This window comes from Plecotus auritus, assembly GCF_963455305.1.
Source record: "Plecotus auritus genome assembly, chromosome: 5".
NCBI classification, from domain to species: domain Eukaryota; kingdom Metazoa; phylum Chordata; class Mammalia; order Chiroptera; family Vespertilionidae; genus Plecotus; species Plecotus auritus.
The window spans coordinates 107,788,199-107,809,846 of NC_137776.1; the positions used below are offsets into that span (position 1 = coordinate 107,788,199).

The 21,648-nt window shown below is 45.1% G+C and overlaps 1 protein-coding gene across 1 annotated transcript in view; it reads right to left on the bottom strand.

Annotated features, from left to right (window-relative positions):
• Positions 1–2,496: 2,496 nt before the first annotated feature.
• The window catches only part of HABP4 (hyaluronan binding protein 4), a 43,799-nt gene continuing 24,647 nt past the window's right edge, over positions 2,497–21,648 (bottom strand). Inside the window, exons 6-8 of the mRNA XM_080667813.1 lie at positions 15,233–15,404; positions 4,844–5,029; positions 2,497–3,273 (exon numbers count right to left, since the gene is read on the bottom strand). Coding sequence (XP_080523939.1) covers positions 3,217–3,273; positions 4,844–5,029; positions 15,233–15,404 — 415 coding nt within the window. The 3' untranslated portion in view covers positions 2,497–3,216. The remainder of the gene's footprint in view (positions 3,274–4,843; positions 5,030–15,232; positions 15,405–21,648) is intronic.

Genomic DNA, 21,648 nt, shown 5'->3' on the forward strand with positions numbered 1-21,648 from the left:
GAGCTGAGGCCTCCGGCTGCGAGGCCCAGAGAACCCCCGCCCCCATTCCTGTCTCCACCCCTCAAGCCCTGCCACTGCAATTGGTCAGTGTTGCAGGGTTGCCCTAGCTCACGTGGCAGCACACAGCATACTCAGTGTCCTCTGGCCCTTCCCTGTCCCTCTCCTAGCAGGTTTGCCCAAGGGACTGGTCATTTAACGGGTGTGGAGAGAGAGCACTGGGCAGGGGGGTGGAATCTTCTTTCTGCTTCATCTCCTCATCCCATCCCTGCCCGGGTCAGCGGGCGCAAGGACGTTGCCCCACCCCTGACTGAGGTGCTGAGACCAGCACAGCACAGCCTTCAGCAGCCCCTCGAGATGTGCTGGTCATAGCATGGTTCTGCAGGAAGGGCGGAGGGGACCCTCAGACCGAAAGTCATCCGATGGAGGGCGTGGGCCCCGTCTCAGTGGACAGGCTTCTGGGGACATTGGCTTCTCATCTTAGGTGGTGGTTACAAGGCTTTGCACTCTTATCTGTATTGTGTTTTATAAGAAAGTTATTTTAAGTACCTGCTTTCCTTCCTCATTTTCTTTACCATAAATACAGGTCTCCCAGGGCCAGAGCCAGGCACTGCCTCACCCTGGGCACGTCAGGGCAGTGGCGCCAGCATCTGAGGACCTGCCTGCTGGCCGCTGGCAGAGAGGAGCGCCAGGCCCGGGGGTGGTCCTCACGGGGCTGAGGAGAGATGAGGCAGCAAGTGGGAAATGGGACCTTTTCTCCAAGCCAAACTGCTCATCCGGGGGCGGGCCATGGCTGGCAGCGTGGCTCTTTCTGGAACAGCTTAGAGGCGGTTCCCGCTTTTATCCAGCAGCTGCCCTTGCCCACCTCTGAGACCCAGCCCTCCCCTCATTCCTCCCTCTCCACAGGACTCGCTGCCACCACCTGGGGGGTTCCAAAGGAAAAGCAATGCCTTCGCCCCTGAAATACCTGCGCCCCAGGGTGGCGAGGAGAGTCAGTGATCAGAAGGCAAGGGGGTGCCTAGTGCACCCCTGGACTCTGAGGGCCTGCCCTGCTGAGATGAAATGTTAGGTGTTCACTACCACCATCAGGCTGCGGACCCCAGCCGGATATGAAACCAGCAGGGCAGGATTCAGCCTGTCCCAGGGCCGCAGCGGGACCAGCCCCCCTTCCAAGCTGTCAGATATGCAGGGGAGACAGCGGTCAGGGTCACGCCCACCTCTGTGGGGCTCTCCCAGCTGCAGGTTCTGGGACACCCCACCCTCACCGTCTTCAGCTGCCGCCCTGGCAGCCTGAGGCCCAGCTGTGCCCTCCTGGCTGAGAGGGACCCAATCGGCTGAGGCTGGCGCACCTGCCAGGGAATCCCAACACGCTGGACGGCGCTTTCCAGTCTCTCAGGCCCATTTCCTGTGGGGTGAATCTGCCTAGTATGTCACCAGCGGGAAACATGCCCTGCCGCGCGACAGCACATCTACACACAGCCCCTGCCTGGGGGGAGCGGAGGCAGCAACCCCTCCTCCCTATAGCACAGGAGGATCTTCCCGGCCCTGTGCTTCTGCTCTTCCTGGGGCCGCGGCCTCAGCCGCAGCATGGCTCTGCAGGCTCAGCACCCCGGCCAGGGGCCTGCCGCTCAGCACGGGGTCTCGGTGGGTGTGTGGGGGAGACCACAGCGTTTGCAAACATCAAATCTAGCGCTGTGGGCTTTGTAGCACGTGTTCTTCACAACACTAGTGGGAGGGGGATCTTAAAAGGGATGTTTCACTAATCATCAAAGGAAAAGTGGCTCCGCTGCATGGCCTCCCGTCAACCCAGGGGCACAGCCACAGTCACCCTGCTGGTCATGGCCGAACCTGCCGTTCCCCCTCACCGGTGTCTCCGCTCCCATCAGGTCCGACTGGCCGTCTCCAGGGCGAGGGAAGACGCACTTGGATGTTGATAACAAGGGAGCGCCCGTCCTGTCGTTACAGGGAAGGTCCTCCACCGCCTGTCACGAGGCAACGGGTTCAGCTCCGATTCTTCAACAGGATAAGACTTTGCTGGGGCTTTTTCTCACATTCTCTCTCCATCATGGTGTGACCCAAACAATTCCGTTTCCTACACCCAGTCGGGAGGGAGGACCAGCCTTTCTTACTCGGGTCCAAGTCCAGAGCCAGCAGGTGGAGCGATGCAGGCGGAAGCACAGGTCCTGAACCAGGGGCAAACGGGTCCTGAACCAGCTGCTTCAGCCCAGTGGGGGGACATCACCCAGCTTCCAGCAGTGGCCACAGCTGCCCCTGCCCAGCCCCCACGCCGGCTCAAAACCTCGCGGGACTTGGGGAGCTACTGAACCTCTGAGGCTGCCCCTACCCCAAACATTCACGGAAGAAACAGGACCCCGACCTGGTGCGGTGCCGAGAGCACACATTAGGCATCCACAAGCCCCGCCGGCAGGCCACAGGGATTTGGTGCACAGGCCCCAATTCTGACACAAGTTTTGAAGGAGAAAAGAATATGGAACCAAGTTGCAATGCTCTTTCGCCTGGACCCCTTTTCATTTGATAGGCGGGTTAAATTACATGACTTTTAAAACCACATACATAATACTCATCCTAAAAGCCACGCAAACCCTAGCTGTGCACATTGATACTAAACGTGGTACGGGTGCGCACAGGCAGAAACCACGAGGTGGGGGGCCATTTAACAGCCAAGCTTCCCGGCTCTGTCCGAGGGTGACCAGAGCTGCACAATGGCTGCTTCAAATGGCTGGCTAATGAAAACCAGAACTCCACCAAGCCCAGGGGAGGGTGACGTTTAGTCAACAGCAAATCAGCTGCAGGTCCGTTTCCGGTCTCCACCCCCCAGCGGCCTTACTGATGCGGTGTGCGTCCTCCCCCACAAGCAGCCTCGGCCTCCGTCTCTAAGCTTCCTAGGTGGACTGGGACACCCTCCACGGACACAGGCTCCATGTCCACAGTCCGAACATTATTTCTCAGCTTCACCTGTAAGTCCTTAAACAAAAATATAACCTCCGCACTCCACCTGCTTGGGAAAGTGCCAGACTAACCCGACCAGAACGGCAGCCCTGTCCTGGAAAATCTCTATTCCCCCCACCCCCCGCCACAACCCCCCAACAAAGTGCCATGAATCACACCAAAGGGGGAAAAGCAATATCTATTGTTCTGAGTCTCTTCCCCAAGCAAGAAGTCTTCCCTGCGGTGCTGCTGAGCGCCCTGGCGCAGCTCTCACGCCAGAGCAGGAAAGTCTTCAGGGTCGTCCGGGTTTGGAGCAACGTCTTGTATCTGAAAGAGAAAAGTGTTGGAGCCAACTGTCATTTCACCCGATCCCACTCAGGCGCTCACCGCACGCTGGGCAGAGGCGGGGTGGCCCCCAGGCTGGGCAGAGGCGGGGCGGCCCCCAATGCAGCGCCAGGAGCTCCGCTGAGGGTGCACTCTCTCATCCTCACTGCTGTCCGGCTACTAAGTGCCTGGCTGTGCCCCCACTCCTCGAACAAATCCTCCCTGAGTGACCCTATTTCTATCTGGCACGTCCGTCACCCAATGAACAGACAGAAGGTTGACCACGTGGAGATATAGGATGACTCCCCAGTTGGCCCCGCGGGGCGGGGGGGGGAAGGGAGGAGCTGACAAGGTGAAGGGAGACAGATGGGAAGTCAGTGTGGCAACCTCAGTAACAGACGCCCCAGGACGGGTGTCCAATGCAACTTGGTGGCCAAGCACACATCACAATCAGGGAAGGCTTTTCTGGAAGAGCAGGTTCTCCCGCGAAGGGGCGGGGCCTGTGGCAGTTCTGAGCCGGAAGAGCATAGGTGGGCGGCAGGGGAGGGGCTGGCGCAGCTTCCAGAACCTCAGGCTCGCTCCTGACCAGCGCAGCAGTGGCTGGAGCTCTGCTTGCAAAGGAGAGAATGTGTATTTTCTATTCTCAGAACAGAACCTTTTCCAACCTGGCCTCAAATGCAACCTGAAAAAACTGTATAGTGTTTTGCTCTTGCTTAGGTATAACCACCTGTAGGCACTGCTCCAGGGGCTGCTCCTGGGAGCCAGGGAATCGGCAGCAAAAGGAACGTCTGGGAGGCCAGCTACGTAGGCAGAGGCAGGAGGACTCAGGCCCACGCTGGCCACAGGGCCTCCGGCCCGACTCCTACTAAATAGGTACTCGTGTATTTATGCACCAAACATTATGAAACACCTTCTAAGCTTACATGGTGCTAGGCCCTGGGGAAACGGATAAAAGCAGACATGGTTGCTGCCGCCCACAGACACAATCCACAATCACACCAGTGAGAACAGTTACCAATGGAGATCATGCTCCAAAGAGTAGCAGCAAGCCCTTGCTCCAGGACTGTGCACTGGTCTGGAGGGAAACGTAATCCAAGAAGCCTCCTGGGAGTAGGCAGGTCAGAGCTGTTCCTGGGAAGCAGGCAAGGGTTGCTCGAACAGGCGGCAGAGCAGACTTGGCGGAGGGGGAGAGCTCTGAGTGGAGAAGGGGCTGCAGAGGGCCTTCTGCCCTGAAAGCTCGGGGTACAGGACGTGCCCTCAGGCATCGTGAAGGAGATCTGTTCCCCAAGCCTGGGGTCTGGTCTGATGCAGTGAGTTCTGCTCTGAGCGCACCTTCAGGGCAGGCAGTGGACCGCCTGGAGACCCTGGAGGCCAAGGCTACAGACGGTCTGTACCCAACTGATGGCAATGCTGACATCACCGTTCCAAACACCCGACATCAGACCCACACTAGAGAGAGAAGGAATCCACCACAGAACCTGACGACCCTCCAAAATCAGACTGTGCAGCTCAGGGCCTCCTCCTCCTCTCAGGTTCTTCAGGAAGCCACCGGGATCAGAATACAAATACTTACCACCACTTCTGCTCTGGGTCCATAGTTTTCTGTCCTTCTGATCCTTCCCCGGCCTCCCCGTGTGCCACCTCTGGCTCCGCGCCCCGGACGAGGGAGGTTACCAAAATTAATCTCCAGCTGGGATGTGATGTCATTGGCCGCTTTCCGGAAAACATGGGCATCATCCTCGCAGTCATCCTTTACTATCTGAAACAGTGACAGCATCACACACACACAGCTGTCTCCATGGACAGCACTGGGCTCAGGGTCCGAGCGACATGCTGCAAGGGAGCTAAGGCCTTGTGGCCGGAGCAGCCTCCCTGGTGTGGCCCGCCTGGGCGCAGGGTGGAGGAAGATGGCAGTGCCGCTCTTTCTAGCACAGGGCGCTGCACGTCTCACAGCCACTCGTTCTCATGTTCACAGTCCTAATCCAAACATCTTTAACTTACATTATTCCAAGTGAAACAAAAATTCTACCAGTTTAGCAAGTTAAGATGTAAGATCTGACATGAGTAACAGCAATTGAGATAAATGTTTTATACCTGTATATTTTGCTAAGATTTAAAGTTTTAAATTTCTGCTGTTGTTTTGTATGTTCATGAATAATACTTTGATAAGGAAATATTCTCCTTCCTTGAACAGAACTTGATGGAGAAACTCCTTTCGATGTGGGGTGCTAACTGTACAAATACCAGATGTTAGAAACTGCATGATCAGTAATAAACAATTTTTACTCTGAGTATATGCAATGGTCAAATAACAGACTGGTTACCTGAGGACTGCTACCAATGCTGTATCAAGAATGCCAGCCGTTTTTTAAGAACTGCTTTACAAAATTCTTTGAGAAAGCACATTTTATTCTAAGAGGTCAAATAAGTTCTGCCTCTTTTAAAAGAAAACTGTATTAAATAAATCTCTCCAATTTTGATTTGGCTTCAACTCCTAAAGGATTTTTTTTTTTTAAAAAATATCTCACTTTTAAGTAAAATACAAATCTACAGAAAATATACCCATGGTCTTGGATGAGACTCTCCAAAGTGCTATAAGGTTAAACGTTCCCACAACTAGTCCAGGAAATAAAATAAAATTTCCCTGAGTACATCAACCCCTTTGGACTACATGTTCACTGCAGGTTTCATGGTTAACATTCATGTTCCTTCAATGTCTCAAATTAAAATAAAACAGAGGCCGTCCTGGCTGGTGTGGCTCAGTTGGTTGGAGCATCATGCAGTGCACCGAAGGATTAAAAATAATAAAATAAAAAACAATTAAAATAAAACATAGGCCTTAAGTATATGGATTCTTAAAGCTAAAACGGTGAGGGAAAACAATTCAGGAGCACTGGCCCTCTGGTGAAAAGATGCACCAAAAACCAGTAAGAGGGACAATTCCAAACTGGCAGTGGATCAAGAGGAAGCTACACTGACACTCTCCCAGCTGGAATTACAACTAAAATGCAGAAAAAACATCCTGAATAATCAACTGAAGACTGGCTGGAGAGAACCCTGATAACCAAGGGCAGAGAGTGGAGACCACGTAGAGACTGGTAGGAAGGGCTAAGCAAAAGGGCTGGCCGGGCTCCCACAGACAGACAGACAGAAGCTAAAGTTCTGGAGAGAGATCTCAGCTGTGGAGGGTTCCCATTGAGAACTCTGAGGTTTAATCCCCAAGCTGGGATCCCCAGCCCAGAACACTAGAACTAAGAAAGGAGCCCAGATAACATCTGGCTGTGGTAAGAAGTAGGATTGTTGTCTGCCAGCAAGAGATGGCTGGAAATGCAGTTACCCTCTTAAAGGGCCAACACAACATTTTGAGTCAGCCACTCACCTTGACTCCAGCCAAGGAAGGGCAGAGTGGACTGGAGCTATATGAGCAGAAGTCAGGGTTGGGGACTCTGGGGTTAGACCTCAGAAGATAGACAACCCGATTTCCTGTGCTGAGTCATTCCCTCATACAGCAGAGTACTTCTTTCTCTGGCAGACCATTACCATCCAGGCAGCTTTTGCCTGTGGGGGAAGCAATTGTGCCACCCTGTTGGAAAACCTCTCAACCCACCCTGTGGAGTCTATGCCTTGCTAGCGTTAATAGCCTGGGGCTAATCAAGACTGAATAACAATCAGACTGCAAGCAGAGGCAGACCTCTGGAGGCTTTGAGTCTTTGCCTGATCTCCTCTGGCCCGGAGCTAGGAAAAGCAGACCTTGGTGCACATCTTACTTCTTCCCAAAGGGACCCAGCTGCAGCAGAGGGAGCCACAAGCTGTGGATTGCTGATAGCCCCAAACAGGGTACTCAGGGCCAGTCAGAAACAGCGTCTGACACTGTCCTGCACCAGAGGTTGGGAGGTGTAGCAGGTCTACCTAATAAACACAAACCCAAACAGGCAGCCAAAATGGGAGAGAAAAAAACAAACCCAAACAAAAGGACAAGAGAATTCTCCAGAAGAACAGCTAAGTAAAATGGAGATAAGAAATTTATCAGATATAGAGTTCAGAATAATGATGGCAAAGATGCTCAACAGCATGAGAAAAGATACAGTAACCAAGGAAAAAACACTAAGAAATGAAGAATGATATAATACTAATAAAGAACAAATTGGAAGGAATACACATCAGATTAGGGGAAGCTGAGGATCGGATCAGTGAATTAGAAGACAGGGTAGAAAAAAATCAATCAGAGAACCAGAAAGAAAAACAATTAAAAATCAGGAAGACAGCTTAAGGGACTTGTGGGACAACTTGAAACGTAACAATATTTGCATCATAGGAATGCCAGAAAGGGAAGAAAGTGAGCAAGGGATAGAGAAAAAAACGTGTTTGAAGAAATAATGGCAGAAAACTTCCCTAACCAGATGAAGGGAAAAGTCATACAAGTTCAGGAAGCACAGTGAGTTCCAAGCAAGAAGAACCCAAATAGCCCCCAACACAGACTCTTCATAATTGAAATCCCAAAAGTTAAATACAAAGAATCTTAAAGGCAGCAAAAGAAAAGCAATTTGTTACCTACAAAGGAGTTACTATAAGGTTGTCAGCTGATTTTTCATGAGAAACTCCATAGGCCAGAAGGGAATGGCATGAAGTATTCAAGGTAACGAAAACCAAGAATCTGAAACCAAGATTACTATATCCAGTCCAGCCAGCATGGCTCAGTGGTTAAGTGTCAACCTGTGAACCAGGAGGTCACAGTTTGATTCCCGGTCAGGGCAGATGCCCAGGTAATGAGCTCGATCCCAAGTGTGGGGCAGGCAGGAGGCAGCCAACCAATTAATCTCTCTGATGTTTCTATCTCTCCCTCCCTCTCTCCCTTCATCTCTGAAATCAATAAAAATATATACTTTTTAAAAAGATTACTATATCCAGCAAGGCTATCATTCAATATAGATGGTGAAATAAAGAGCTTCCAAGACAAAAAAAGTTAAAGAAGTTTATCACCACCAAACCAACACTGCAGGAAATGCTAAAGGAACTGCTATAATGAGAGGAAATAGAGAGAAACATAGGCATAAAGAATTAAAATGGCGCTCTGACCAGTTTGGCTCAGTGGATGGAGCCTCGGCCTGCGAAATGAAGGGTCCCAGGTATGATTCCAGTCAAGGGCATGTACCTTGGTTGCAGGCACATCCCCAGTAGGGGGTATGCAGGAAGCAGCTGATAGATGTTTCTCTCTCATTGATGTTTCTAACTCTTATCCCTCTCCCTTCCTCTCTGTAAAAAATCAATAAAATATATATATTTTTAAAAGAATTAAAATGGCAATAAATAAGTACCTATCAATAATAGCCTTAAATGTAAATTAACTAAATGCTCCAATCAAAAGACACAGGGTAGCTAAATGGATATGAAAACGTGACTCAAATATATACTGCCTACAAGAAACCCACCTCAGAACAAGAGACTCACAGGATGAGTGTGAAGGGATGGGAAAAAAATTTTCCATACAAATGGAAATATAAAAAAAACAAAAAACTGGGATAGCAATACTTATCTCTGACAAAAGAGACTTCAAAATGAAGGCCATCACAAGAGACAACAAAGGTCACTACATAATACTAAAGGGACTGATCCAACAAGAGGCTATATCCCTGATAAGCATATATGCACCCAATATAGGAGCACCTAAATATATTTAACAAACAAAACTTTCTGAAAGACGTTAAGGGAGAGATCAACAGCAATACAGTCATAGTAGGGGTCTTTAACACCCTGCTGACTTCACTGGATAGATCTTCCAGACAAAAAATAAACAAGGAAACAATGATTATAAATGACACACTAAATCAGATGGATTAAACTGACGTTTGTAGAACATTTCACCGAAAACTGCAGAATATACATTCTTCTCAGTGCACATGGGTCATTCTCAAAGATAGACCACCTGTTAGGACACAAAACAAGTCTCTACAAGGTCAAGAAGATTTAAATCATATCAACATCTTCTCAGATGACAATGGAATTAAATTAGAAATCAACTATAGTAAAAACACCCAAAAATGTTCAAACACATGAGGCTAAATAGCATGTTATTAAACAATGAATGGATTACCAATGAGATCAAGAAAGATATCAAAAACTTCCTGGAAACAAACGAACACACAACAACCCAAAATCTCTGGGACACAGCAAAAGCAGTCCTGAGAGGGAAATTCATAGCACTACAGGCCTACCTAAAAAAAAAAAAAAAAAAAAAAAAAAAAATTAATAATAAACTAATACTACAACTTGAAGAATTAGAGAATAAGAAAAGCCCAGAGTAAGTAGAAGGAAATAATAAAAATCAGAGCAGAAATAGATGACATAGAGAGTACAAAAATACAAAAGATCAATGAAACCAAGAGCTGGTTCTTTGAAAAGATAAACAAGATTGATGAACTGTTTGCCAGGCTCATCAAGAAACAAAGAGAGAGGACCCAAATAAATAAAATCAGAAACAAAAGCAAAGAAGTAACAACTGAAACCACAGAATACAGGACTGTAAGAAAATACCATGAACAACTATTTGCCAACAAGCTGGGCAATGAGAATAAAATGGACAAATTCCTAGAAAAATACAATCTCCCAAAACTGAATCAGGAGGAATCAGAAAACCTGAATAGGCCAATAACAACTGAGGAAAGTGAAACAGTAATAAAAAAAACTTCCAGCAAACAAAAGCTCTGGTTCAGATGGCTTCACAGGGGAGTTTTATCAAACATTCAAAGAACACCTATCCTTCTTAAACTATACCAAAAAATCCAAAAGAAAGGAACACTTCCAAGCTCTTTCTGTGAGTCCAGCATTATCGTAATTCCAAAACCAGATAAAGACACTATAAAGAAAGAGAATTGCAGGCCAATATTTCTGATGAACATAGGTGCTAAAATCCTCAACAAAATATTAGCAAATCAGATCCAGCAATATATTAAAAAGATCATACACCATGACCAAGTAGGATTTATTCCAGGGATGAAAGGCTAGTACAGTATTCACAAATCAAAAAATGTTATACATCACATAAACAAACTAAAAGACAAAAGTCACTTGATCATATCAAACAGAGGCAGAAAACACAATCAACAAAATCCAACACCCATTTTTTAAAAATATATATTTTTATTGATTTCAGGTAGGAAGGAAGAGGGAGAGAACCATCAACAATGAAAGAGAATCATTGATTGGCTGCCTCCTGCATGCCCCCTACTGGGGATCGAGCCCACAACCAGGCATGTGCCCTTGACTGGAATCGAACCCGGGACTCTTCAGTCCGCAGGCCGAAGCTCTATCCACAAGCCAAACCAGCTGGGGCCGAACACCCATTTTTGATAAAAACTCTCAGCAAAGTTGGAATAGAGGGATCATATCACAACATAATAAAGGCCATATATGACAAACATATAGGCAACATAATACTCAATGGGCAAATACTAAAACCATTTCCCCTAAGAACAGGACCAAGACAGGGATTTCTGCTTTCACCACTCTTATTCAACATAGTACTGGAAGTCCTAGCCACAACAATCAGACAAGAATAAAACATAAAAGGCATCCAAATTGGAATGGAGGAAGTGAAACTCTCATTATTTGCAGATAACCTGATATTGTACACAGAAAAACCCTAAAGATTCCACCAAAAAACTACTAGATTTAATAAACGAATTCGGCAATGTAGCAGGATACAAAATTAACACCCAGAAATCTATGGCCTTTTTATACACCAATAATGAATTCACCTAACCAAGGAGGTAAAAGACGTGCACTCAGAAACTACAGGACACTGAAGAAAGAGACAGAGGAAGATATAAACAAGTGGAAGAATATACCGTGCTCATGGATTGGTAGAATCAACATCATTAAAATGTCCATACTACCAAAAGCACTCTATAGAGTCAATGCAATCCCCATATTTTATAGATCTAGAACAAATACTCCAAAAATTTATATGGAATCATAAAAGACCCCAAATATCCACAACAATCTTGAGAAAGAAGAACAAAGTTGGAGGAATCACAATACCAGATACCAAGTTATACTACAAAGTCACTGTAATAAAAACAGTCCAGTACTGGCACAAGAGCAAGCATATAGATCAATGGAACAGAACAGAGAACCCAGAAATCAACTAAAGCCATTATACTTAATATCTGACGAAAGAGACAAGAGCATACAATGGAATCAAGACAGTATCTTCAATAAATGGTGTTGGGAAAATTAGACAGATAAATGTGAAAAAATGACCACCAACTTACACCATACACAAGAATAAACTCAAAATGGAGAAAAGACTTAAATGTAAGTCGTGAAACCATAAAAATCCTAGAAGAAACCATAGGCAGCAAAATCACAGAAATCTCTCACAGCAATATGTTTGCGGATACATCTCTTAGGAAAGGGAAACTAAGGAGAAAATAAACAGATGGGACTACATCAAAATAACAAGCTTCTGCACAGCAAAATAAACTATCAACAAAATGACAGGGGAGCCCACTGAATGGAAGAACATATTTACCAATGATACATTTGATAAAGGGTTAATATCCAAAATATTTAAGGAACTCATACAACTTAACAAAATGAAGACAAACAATCCAATTTAAAAAAAGGGGGCAAAGGACCTAAACAAACACATCTCCAAAATGGACATACAGATGGCCAAGAGATATATGAAAACATCCTCAAAGTCACTGATCATCAGAGAGATGCAAATTAAAATGACAATGAGGTATCACCTCACCTGTCAGAATGGCTACCATCAACAAATCAACAAATGGCAAATGCTGGCGAGGATGTGGAGAAAAGGGAATGCAGACTGTGCAGCCATTATGGAAAAACAGTATGGAGTTTCCTCAAAAAAAGTAAATATAGAACTGCCATTTGACCCAGTGATTCCACTTCTAGGAATATACCCTAAGAAACCCAAAACACCAATCAGAATGTATGCACCTCTATGTTCTTAGCAGCACAATTTACAATAGCTAAGATCTGTAAACAGCCCAAGTGCCCATCAGCAGATGAGTGGCTAAAAAAATCTGTGGTACATTTACACCATGGGGTACTATGTAGCAGTAAAAAAGGTTCTCTTATCCTTTGAGAGAGCATGGAGGGACCTGGAGAGTATCAAGCTTAGTGAAATAAGTCAGTCAGAGAAAGACAAGTATCATGTGATCTCACTCATATGTGGAATCAAATGACCAAAATAAACTGATGAACTAAACAGGTTCAGAAGAGATCAACCAAAGGACTTTTATGCATGCATATGAACATAACCAGTGGACACAGACAACAGGGGGGTGAGGGCATGTGCTGGGGGGTGGGAGTGGCTGGGGGAGAGGTCAATGGGGGGAAAGGAGACTTATGTAATTCTTTAAACAATAAAGAACTTAAATAATAATAATAAAAAAGAATAGATCCAGACACATAGAAGCATGGAACACTGTTGAATCTCAGAGGGAAGGAGGGGGAGGGTGGATGGGTCAGAAGAGATCAATCAACCAAAGAACTTGTATGTATGTATACATAACCCATGGACACAGACAATGGGGTGAAGGCCTGGGGTGGGGGGAGCTGGAGGGAGTCACTGTGGGAGGAAAAAAGAACTTGTATGCATATATGCATAACCCATGGACACAGACAAAGCGTGGTGAAGGCCTGGGGCAGGGGGCGGGTGCGGGCTAGATGAGGTCAATGGGGGGAAAAAAAGGGTCATCTGTAATACTTTCAACAATAAAGCTTTTAAAAATAATAAAGATTTTTTAAAAACAACAACACAAAACAGTAAGAGGCAAAATAATAAACAGCTGCCTCCTGCTTTAGAAAACAGCTGAATGTTGCAGCAGGGGACAGGTGGCCCTGCCCCAACAAGGGACAATGTACAATGGATGCTCAGTGAGCTAAAGGTCAGAAGCCAAAGTACGTTGAGGGCCCAGCTCCACTTGCAGACTAGTGTTAGGTCTGAACTTTGCAAAAATCAGAGCTCCAAGAGAATGAGAGGTATTATCCTAGTGCTTTTGTCTCTTAAAGCCCAGAACAAAGGCTTTAAGAATAATTTCTGGCTAAAATCTCCAAGGCCATAATAAGATTAACAAAAATGTGTGCTTTCCTGAGACGAAGGTTGGTGTCTCAGCTCAGCCAGCTGCTTCAAATATTCCAGGAGCCTTCTCTGAGGAGCCGGAGCCAGAGCCGGGAGGAGAATCTGGTGAGGATTACGGAGAGTAGCTTCTATTTTTACCTAACGTGTCAACTGCACGTCACCCTGACAGCACATTTGTTTTAGGCAAGGCTATATTTACAATTCCCCATAACAAAAAGAACAACAATAGTGGAGAAAAAAAGAACCAACCTAGCTAACTGATGTACTTGTTAAAAAAAGAAAAAAATATCTCAGAGATTTCCACTCGTAGAAAAAGTCACTTGTAGTAGATAGCTCAGAACTTACTAGTCAAGGCCCCTAAGAGTCTGGAGTACCCAAACAGGAGGGTGGGAGGGGATTCTGTATCATAAACAACACTTTAATGAAAGTATTCGTTCAAAGAATACAACTAACAAGTGTAAATTAGCTGTAGTGGGTGTGGGTCAGTGGTTAGAGCATCGGCCCACACACTGAAGGGTCTTGGGTTTGACTCCCAGTCAAGGGCACGTACCTGGGTTGCAGGTTCGATACCTGGCTTGTCAGGGCGCATCGGGAGGCAATCAATCAATGTGTCTCTCTCACATCAATGTTTCTCTCTCTCTCTCTCTCTCTCCTCCCCCCCATCCTACCATACCTCCCTCCCTTCCACTCTCTCTTAAAAAAAAAAAAAGTCAATGGAAAAAATATCCTTGGGTGAGGATTAACAGGAAAACAAGGTGTAAATGGGAATGAGACAATTCTACATGGTGCAAAATCCCTGAGTTTTAAACAGAAAATAAATAATATCCAGCAGAGAGGATTTGCTCATCACCATCACTGACACAGAGACTGGTATTAAGATAAGCAGCAGGGGCAAATGATGCAAATTATAAATGTTCAAATTAGAATGCTTTAGTGTGCCCTTAAGTTTAGTAACTTACACAGAAATGTAATTAAAGACTTTCTGACCACCCAGCCACCGTGGCTCAGTGGTTGAACGTCGTCAACCTATGAACCAGGAAGTCACAGTTTGATTTCCAGTCAGGGCACATGCCGGGGTTGGATCCCCAGTGCGGGGTGTTCAAGAGACAGCGGATCAGTGATTCTCTCTGATCAGTGATGTTTCTATCTCTCTCCTCCTCTCCCTTTCTCTCTGAAATAAATAAAAATATATTTTTTTAAAAAAGACTGACCATCCTTGTCAATATATTTTCAAAGTGGAGGCCTCCGATAAAGAGCTGAACATAAGCCAGGAACAGTAAGGCCTCACAGGAGAGGCGCTGTGAGCAGCCCCGACTGGACAGCAGGCTGCCAGGCTCTTCGGGCTCCTCGGCTGAGTTTCAGCAGTTACGCAAGGGAGCAAAGATGCTGCAGTAACATAAAAAGGCGTCACAGGGCATAGCACCCTGACCGGTTTCAAATGATCAACCCTCCCAATTAAGTGCTCTAAGAACTAGAGGTGAGAGTAATCTTATCATGTTAATGCAGAATAGTCATCCTTTGAAATGGCATCATTCAGAAACATTCTGTACCTCCCTTGATACAAAAATGAAGTGCAATTAACATGTACTATTTGCACAGTCTCAGCAGAGTTCTGGGTGAGCAGAAAATTCACTGTCACTATTACTATGTATTAAGTGTCAACTGGTCAAAATTCAATTATTTCACAATAAAAATACAGTAAAATTAGGCACACATCATCTCAATTACTCTTAGGCAGAAACTGGAATGCCAACTGCCAATGTTACATTTTCAAAATAGAAGTGGGAAGGCCCATCTCGCTTCCAATAAGGTGTCAGGGAAGATTAGCTCCAGACAGAACGTCATGCTTACATCATCTCTGTATCGGGACTTGTGTATCACCACTGCTTTGGAAGGGACCGTGCACTCAGGTTTCCGGATGTTAAATTCAGGCTTTGGTCTGGTCTGTTCTTGAAGAGTTTTCCACTCATCTAGGGTCATCTCTTGAACTTGAGTTTCTTCTTCTACCTCCAACTCAGGAACTCTGGGAAGTATAATCATAAAGAGTAACTTTGGATGGGTCTGAAAAGTCTACTTTCTCAAAGAAAAAGTCATAGCCATTAGTTTAACATACTTTCATGATACTGCATCTCAAATCTAAAGAAGGTAAGAAAATCTTTGGGCTAAAAGCTTCCTTGTTTTATTTTCACAATTTTATGCCATCACTGCCAACGGAAGATACTTCCTGTCTGTGCTCAAAGCAGTCTTTGAAAAGCAGGAACATTACCATCCCAATGACAGGCACCTGACCACCAGGACTCCCTTCTCAGATGGCATACCACGTGACATGAGATAATTGTAGAGGAAAGTGGGAGAAGCTACTAAGGTAAAACAAAGGAAACCATGAATACATTATAAAACAATGGGCCACAAATGCCTACTTTTATAAATATTCTCTTTAAATTCATTTTTTAAAGAAAAAAAAGATAAACATGTAGATTAGAAATCTGGACTTTAAAGAAGTCCAGAAATAAACCCTCACATTTATGATCAACTGATTTTTTTGGACCAGAATGCCAACAAAGACAAAAGGAAACAGTCTCTTCAAGAAATGGTGCTGGGAAAACTGGGTATCCGTGTGCAAAGGGAAGAAGTTGAATCCCTACCTCACACCAAAATGTAAGAGCCAGAAGTACGAAACTCTAGAAAACATAGGTGTAAACCTTCATAATTTGGATTAGGCAATGGTTTCTTATATATGACACCAAAAGCACAAGCAACAAAAGAAAAAGCAAATAAACTGGGCATCCCCAAAACTGAAAACTTTTGTGTTGCAATACCATCAGCAAAGTAAAAAAGACAACACACAGAATGGTAGAAAACATGTGATAATCATATATCTGATAATGGACTTATATCTAAGAATACACCAAGGACTCTTACAACTCAGTAAAAATAAATGATCCAACTCAAAACCAGGCAAGGCTCTGAATAGACATTTTCCCCAAAATAGGTCTGTACCATAGGCAATAAGATGCTCAACATCATCAGACATCAGGGAAATGCAAATCAAAAACCACATCAACTTTCATCACTCCACCAGCACGGAGATGTTTAGACACAAAAGGCTATTTTAAAAGTGTTGGTGAGCCCTGGCTCAGTTGGTTTGAGCGTTGTCCCAATATGCCAAGGTTGCAGATTCAATCCTCGGTCAGGGCACATACAAGAATCAACCAATAAGCACATAAATAAGCAGGACAAGAAATCAATCTTTCTTTTTAAAAATCAATCAACAAATAAATAAGTGTAGGTGAGGATATGGAGAAATTAGAACCTCTTATATTGCTGGTGGAAATATGAAATGGTGTGACCATTTTGGAAAATAGTCTGACAGTTCCTCAAAAATTTAAACACAGCGCTACCATCTGACCTAGCAATGTCACTCCTAGGTATGTTAGTATATCCAAGAGCAATAAAAACATAAGTCCAGCCCTAACCGGTTTGGCTCAGTGGATAGTCAGCCTGTGGACTGAAGGGTCCCAGGTTCGATTCCGGTCAAGGGCATGTGCCTTGGTTGCAGGCACATCCCCAGTGGGGGGTGTGCAGGAGGCAGCTGATAGATGTTTCTCTCTCATTGATGTTTCTAACTCTCTATCCCTCTCCCTTCCTCTCTGCAAAAAATCAATAAAATATATTTTTAAAAAATAAATAAAAACGTAAGTCCATGTGAAAACTAACAATCGCATAAAAACTGAATAATGCTATTTATAGCATCATCTATACTAATAAAAGCCTATGTGGTCATCATGCCCTCACACCGTGATGCCCTCGCCGTAACAATCCATCACCAGGAGGCTGCATGCACAGCAGGCATGCGCGGGTGAGCAGAGCTATATGCACGTGGAGCCGCAGAGGTGGGTGGGCCCTGGCAGCTCCGCCTCCACGTGGCAAAGCTGGGGATCCCCCAGCATGGGGTCCCCCAGCTCCAGCCTACCTCTTTGGGGCAATCCATCAAGGAGCCCCAGATGTGTGGGTGGGGCCTACTACTTTGGGGAGATCGATCACGGGGCTCCTGCCCTGTGAGAGGGCACAGGCCAGGCTGGGGAACCGCCCCCACCCCCAGTGCACGAATTTCGTGCACGAGGCCTCTAGTTATTTATAATAGGCAAAAAGGAGAAACAGCCTAAATGTCAATATGTCAATCAGGTGATAAACAGATAAACAAAATATGGTCTATCTACATTATAGAATATTATTTGGCTATAAGAAGGAATGAAGATCTGATACATATTACAACATGTATAAATCTTGAAAACACTTATGTGAAATAAGTCAGCTACAAAAGGTTTATGTAGGATTCCATTTATATAAAACATCCAGAAAAGGCAAATTCATAGAGACAGAAAGCAGATTAATGGTTGCCAGGGACTGGGGGGAGAGGGGAAGAGAGGGTTGGGAGAGGTAGGGACTGAGGGGAGAGGGTGAATAGGAATTGAGTGTTTATGGGTGTGGGGTAATGAATATGTTTTAGAATAAGATAATGGTGACAGTGGCATAACATTGTGAAAAGTACTATATGTCATTTCATTGTACACTTTAAAATGATCAAAACTGTAGGGTAGCTCAGTTGATTAGAGTATTGTCCCAATATGCTAAGGCTGTGGGTTTGATCCAGTCGGAGCACATATAAGAAGCAACCAATGATGCAATAAATAAGTGGAACAACAAATCAATGTTTCCCTCTCAAGTCAGTAAATTTTAAAAAATGATCAAAAATATGTTATGTTATACATATTTTACCACCAAAAGAGATAATAAAGAAGAAATGAAGTATTAATACATCCTATTATATGGATAAACCTGAAAACATTATGCTAAGTGAAATAAGTCAGATACAAAAGGAAAAATATATTCCACTATGTGAGGTACCCAAAATAGGCAAATTCATAGAGACAAAGTAGAATGGGGGTTATCAGGGACTGAGGGGAGGGGAATGGGAGTTATTTTACTAGAAGCCCGATGCACGAAGATTCGTGCTAGAATGGGTTTTCCTTTCCCTGGCTGCTGGCACTGCGTTTCCACTCCAGCCCAGCCTCTTTCAGCTCAGGCCCTGCCTTCCCATGCTGCCCAGAGGCCCTGAGAGACCGGGGGTGGGGCAGAACACCTGCGTTGTTGCCATGGCAATGATGCAAGCGTCCCACCCCATCACTTGGCGCCTGTGTATGCAAATTAACCTCCATCTTTGTTGGGTTAATTTGCATAACACTCCTGATTTGCTGGTGGCATAGCAGAGGTACGGTCAATTTACATGTTTGTCTATTATTAGGTAAGATGGGCACAGAGCTTGTTTACAACAATGAAAAAGTTCTGAAGATGGATGACGGAGATGGTTACACATAATATGAATGTAATTAACACCACTAAACTGTACACTTAAAAATGGTTAAAGTGACAATCTTTATGTTATATATACTGTACCACAATTTTTAACACTTAATAATGTAATATACAAGAAACCATTGAGTTGTACAGTTTAAATGAAGGAAGTGTACAGTGTAGGAATTATATAAGGCTTAAAAGAAAAAAATCATTAAGGGGGAGTAGGTAGGGGATCAAATCTGTAATATTGTCCTTGAAAAGCTAATGTAATTTAAGGTTCTAGATTATAGGTTAATGATATAAAAAACCTCAGTAAAATCAGGAGAGAAACCTAATCATAGACGAAACAAAATAAGACACAATTGCCAAGTGACTTTAAATGCCAAGCTGATGATGGAAAGAACATCAAAGCAGTGGATGTCTCTGAAGATGAGGGAACTTCCTGGTGATGGTAACATTCTACATCTGATACATATGCTATTTATCAAAACAATGAATGTACACTTATTTTTGTACATTTCACAATAAACAAATTATCAATTTAGCAGGTGGGTATATGTGTTTATTGTAAAATTCTTTAAACTTTGCTGTGCTTTAAATTTTTCAAAAATGTTGGAAAATACTAATATTAAAATATATCCCAGCCCTGGCCAATGTGGCTCAGTTGGTTGTAGCATAGTCTTGTACACCATAAGGTGGTGGGTTCAATTCCTGGTCAGGGCCCATACCCAGGTTGCGGGTTCGATCCCTGAGAAGAAACCAATCAATATTTCTCTCCCACATGGATGTTTTTCTTTCTTTCCTTTTTAAAAATATATTTTATTGATTTTTTACAGAGAGGAAGGGAGAGGGATAGAGAGAAACATCAATGAGAGAGAAACATTGACCAGCCGCCTCCTGCACACCTCCTACTGGGGATATGCCCACAACCAAGGTACATGCCCTTGACTGGAACCGAACCCGGGACCTCTCAGTTCACAGGCCAACGCTCTATCCACTGAGCCAAACCAGCCAGAGCCACATGGATGTTTTTCTTTCTCTCCCTTCCTCTCTCAAAAACAAAAGTCAGTAAAAGTATATATTTATGTATATACACTGAGTGGCCAGATTATTGTGTGTGTGTGTGTGTGTGTGTGTGTGTGTGTGTGTATTTATAGAGGCCTGGTGCATGAATTCGTGCATGGGTGGGGTCCGGCCAGCCTGGCCAGGGGGAGGGGACATGGGCGGTTGGCCGACCTACCTGCTGGTCGAACTCCTGGTCGAGGGGACAATTTGCATATTAGCCTTTTATTATATAGGATCCTATCTAATAAAAGAGTAATATGCAAATTAACCACCACTCCTCCACACCCATAACCCACGCCCACCAGCCAATCAGGAGCAAGTATGCAAATTAATCCAAGATGGCTGCAGCCACAGAGCGAGCAGGAGGCTTGGGTTTCCCTGGCAATGGAGGAAGCCAAGCTTTCCAGACACCCTGGCAGGCCCAGGCCTCCACTCAAAGCTACAAAGTTTCAATTATAGAAGATAAATAAATCCCAACAAAAATGGCTGCAGCCACAGAGCAAGCAGGAGGCTTGGCTCTGCTCAAGGCTACAAAGTTTCAATTATAGAGGATAAATAAATACCAAATACCAGGGCCTCCGCTTGGGTCGCCAGGGGGTGTGGCCGGCCTGCAAACCACCACAGGCCCCTCACCCAGGCCGCCCCACGCCCCAAGGGAACCCCCATCCTGATCCGGGACACCCTTCAGGGCAAACCAGCCGGCCCCCACCAGTGCAGCAGGCCTCTATCCTATCTAATAAAAGAGTAATGTGCAAATTGACCTTCACTCCAACACACAAGATGGCTGCCCCCATGTGGTCAAAGATCCTGCCCCCTTGTGGACACAAGATGGCCACCACAAGATGGCCAGCAGGGGTGGGCAGTTGGGAGGGACCAGGCCTGCAAGGGAGGGCAGTTGGGGGTGACCAGGCCGGCAGAGGAGGGGAGTTGGGGGCGACTGGGCCTGCAGGGAAGGGCAGTTGGAGGGGACCCAGGCCTGCTGGGGAGAGCAGTTGGGGGGGACCAGGCCTGCAGAGGAGGGCAGTTAGGGGCATACAGGCTGGCAGGGTAGCAGTTAGGCATCAATCAGGCTGGCAGGGGAGTGGATAGGGGGTGATCAGGCTGGCAGGCAGAAGCAGTTAGGGGCAATCAGGAAGGCAGGCAGGCGAGCAGTTGGGAGCCAGCAGTCCTGGATTGTGAGAGGGATGTCTGACTGCCCGTTTAGGCCTGATCCTGGGATCGGGCCTAAACGGGCAGTTGAACATCCCTCGAGGGGTCCCAGATTGGAGAGGGTGCAGGCTGGGCTGAGGGACACACCCCCCGCGCACGAATTTCGCGCACCGGGCCTCTAGTATATATATGTGTATATATATAGTTTGTTTTTAAATTGTAATATAAATCAGGGAAAGAGCAGGGATAGAAGCTAGTTGAAAAATACCATGTTTTACCAGACTGCACTTTTGGAAACATGTAGTTATATTTTACATAACTATAAAACAAGCTAAAATTAAAACTCAATGTCTAAAATTTAAAAGCAAAATTAATCAAATATTTATGAAGTTGGTGATATAACCAACAAAAGAAACTAAAGTGCCTTTAAAATATGAATTTACTCATTTCTCTCTATATAACTGTTTAGTAATCATTACTGGAGGTAGTGTTGATAATACTATATGTGGCTGCTATGTGTTGCACATGAGTAAAAGTAGAATGTTACTAACAACTAGGATTTTCAGCATGGAAGAAAAAGACACAAATATAAAATATTTTAGCTAAAAATCTTAGTCCTAACTTTCAAATGGAAATATTAAATTAACTCATAACACATTTTATCTTAAAAATATGTGTATGTGTGTATTTCCTTG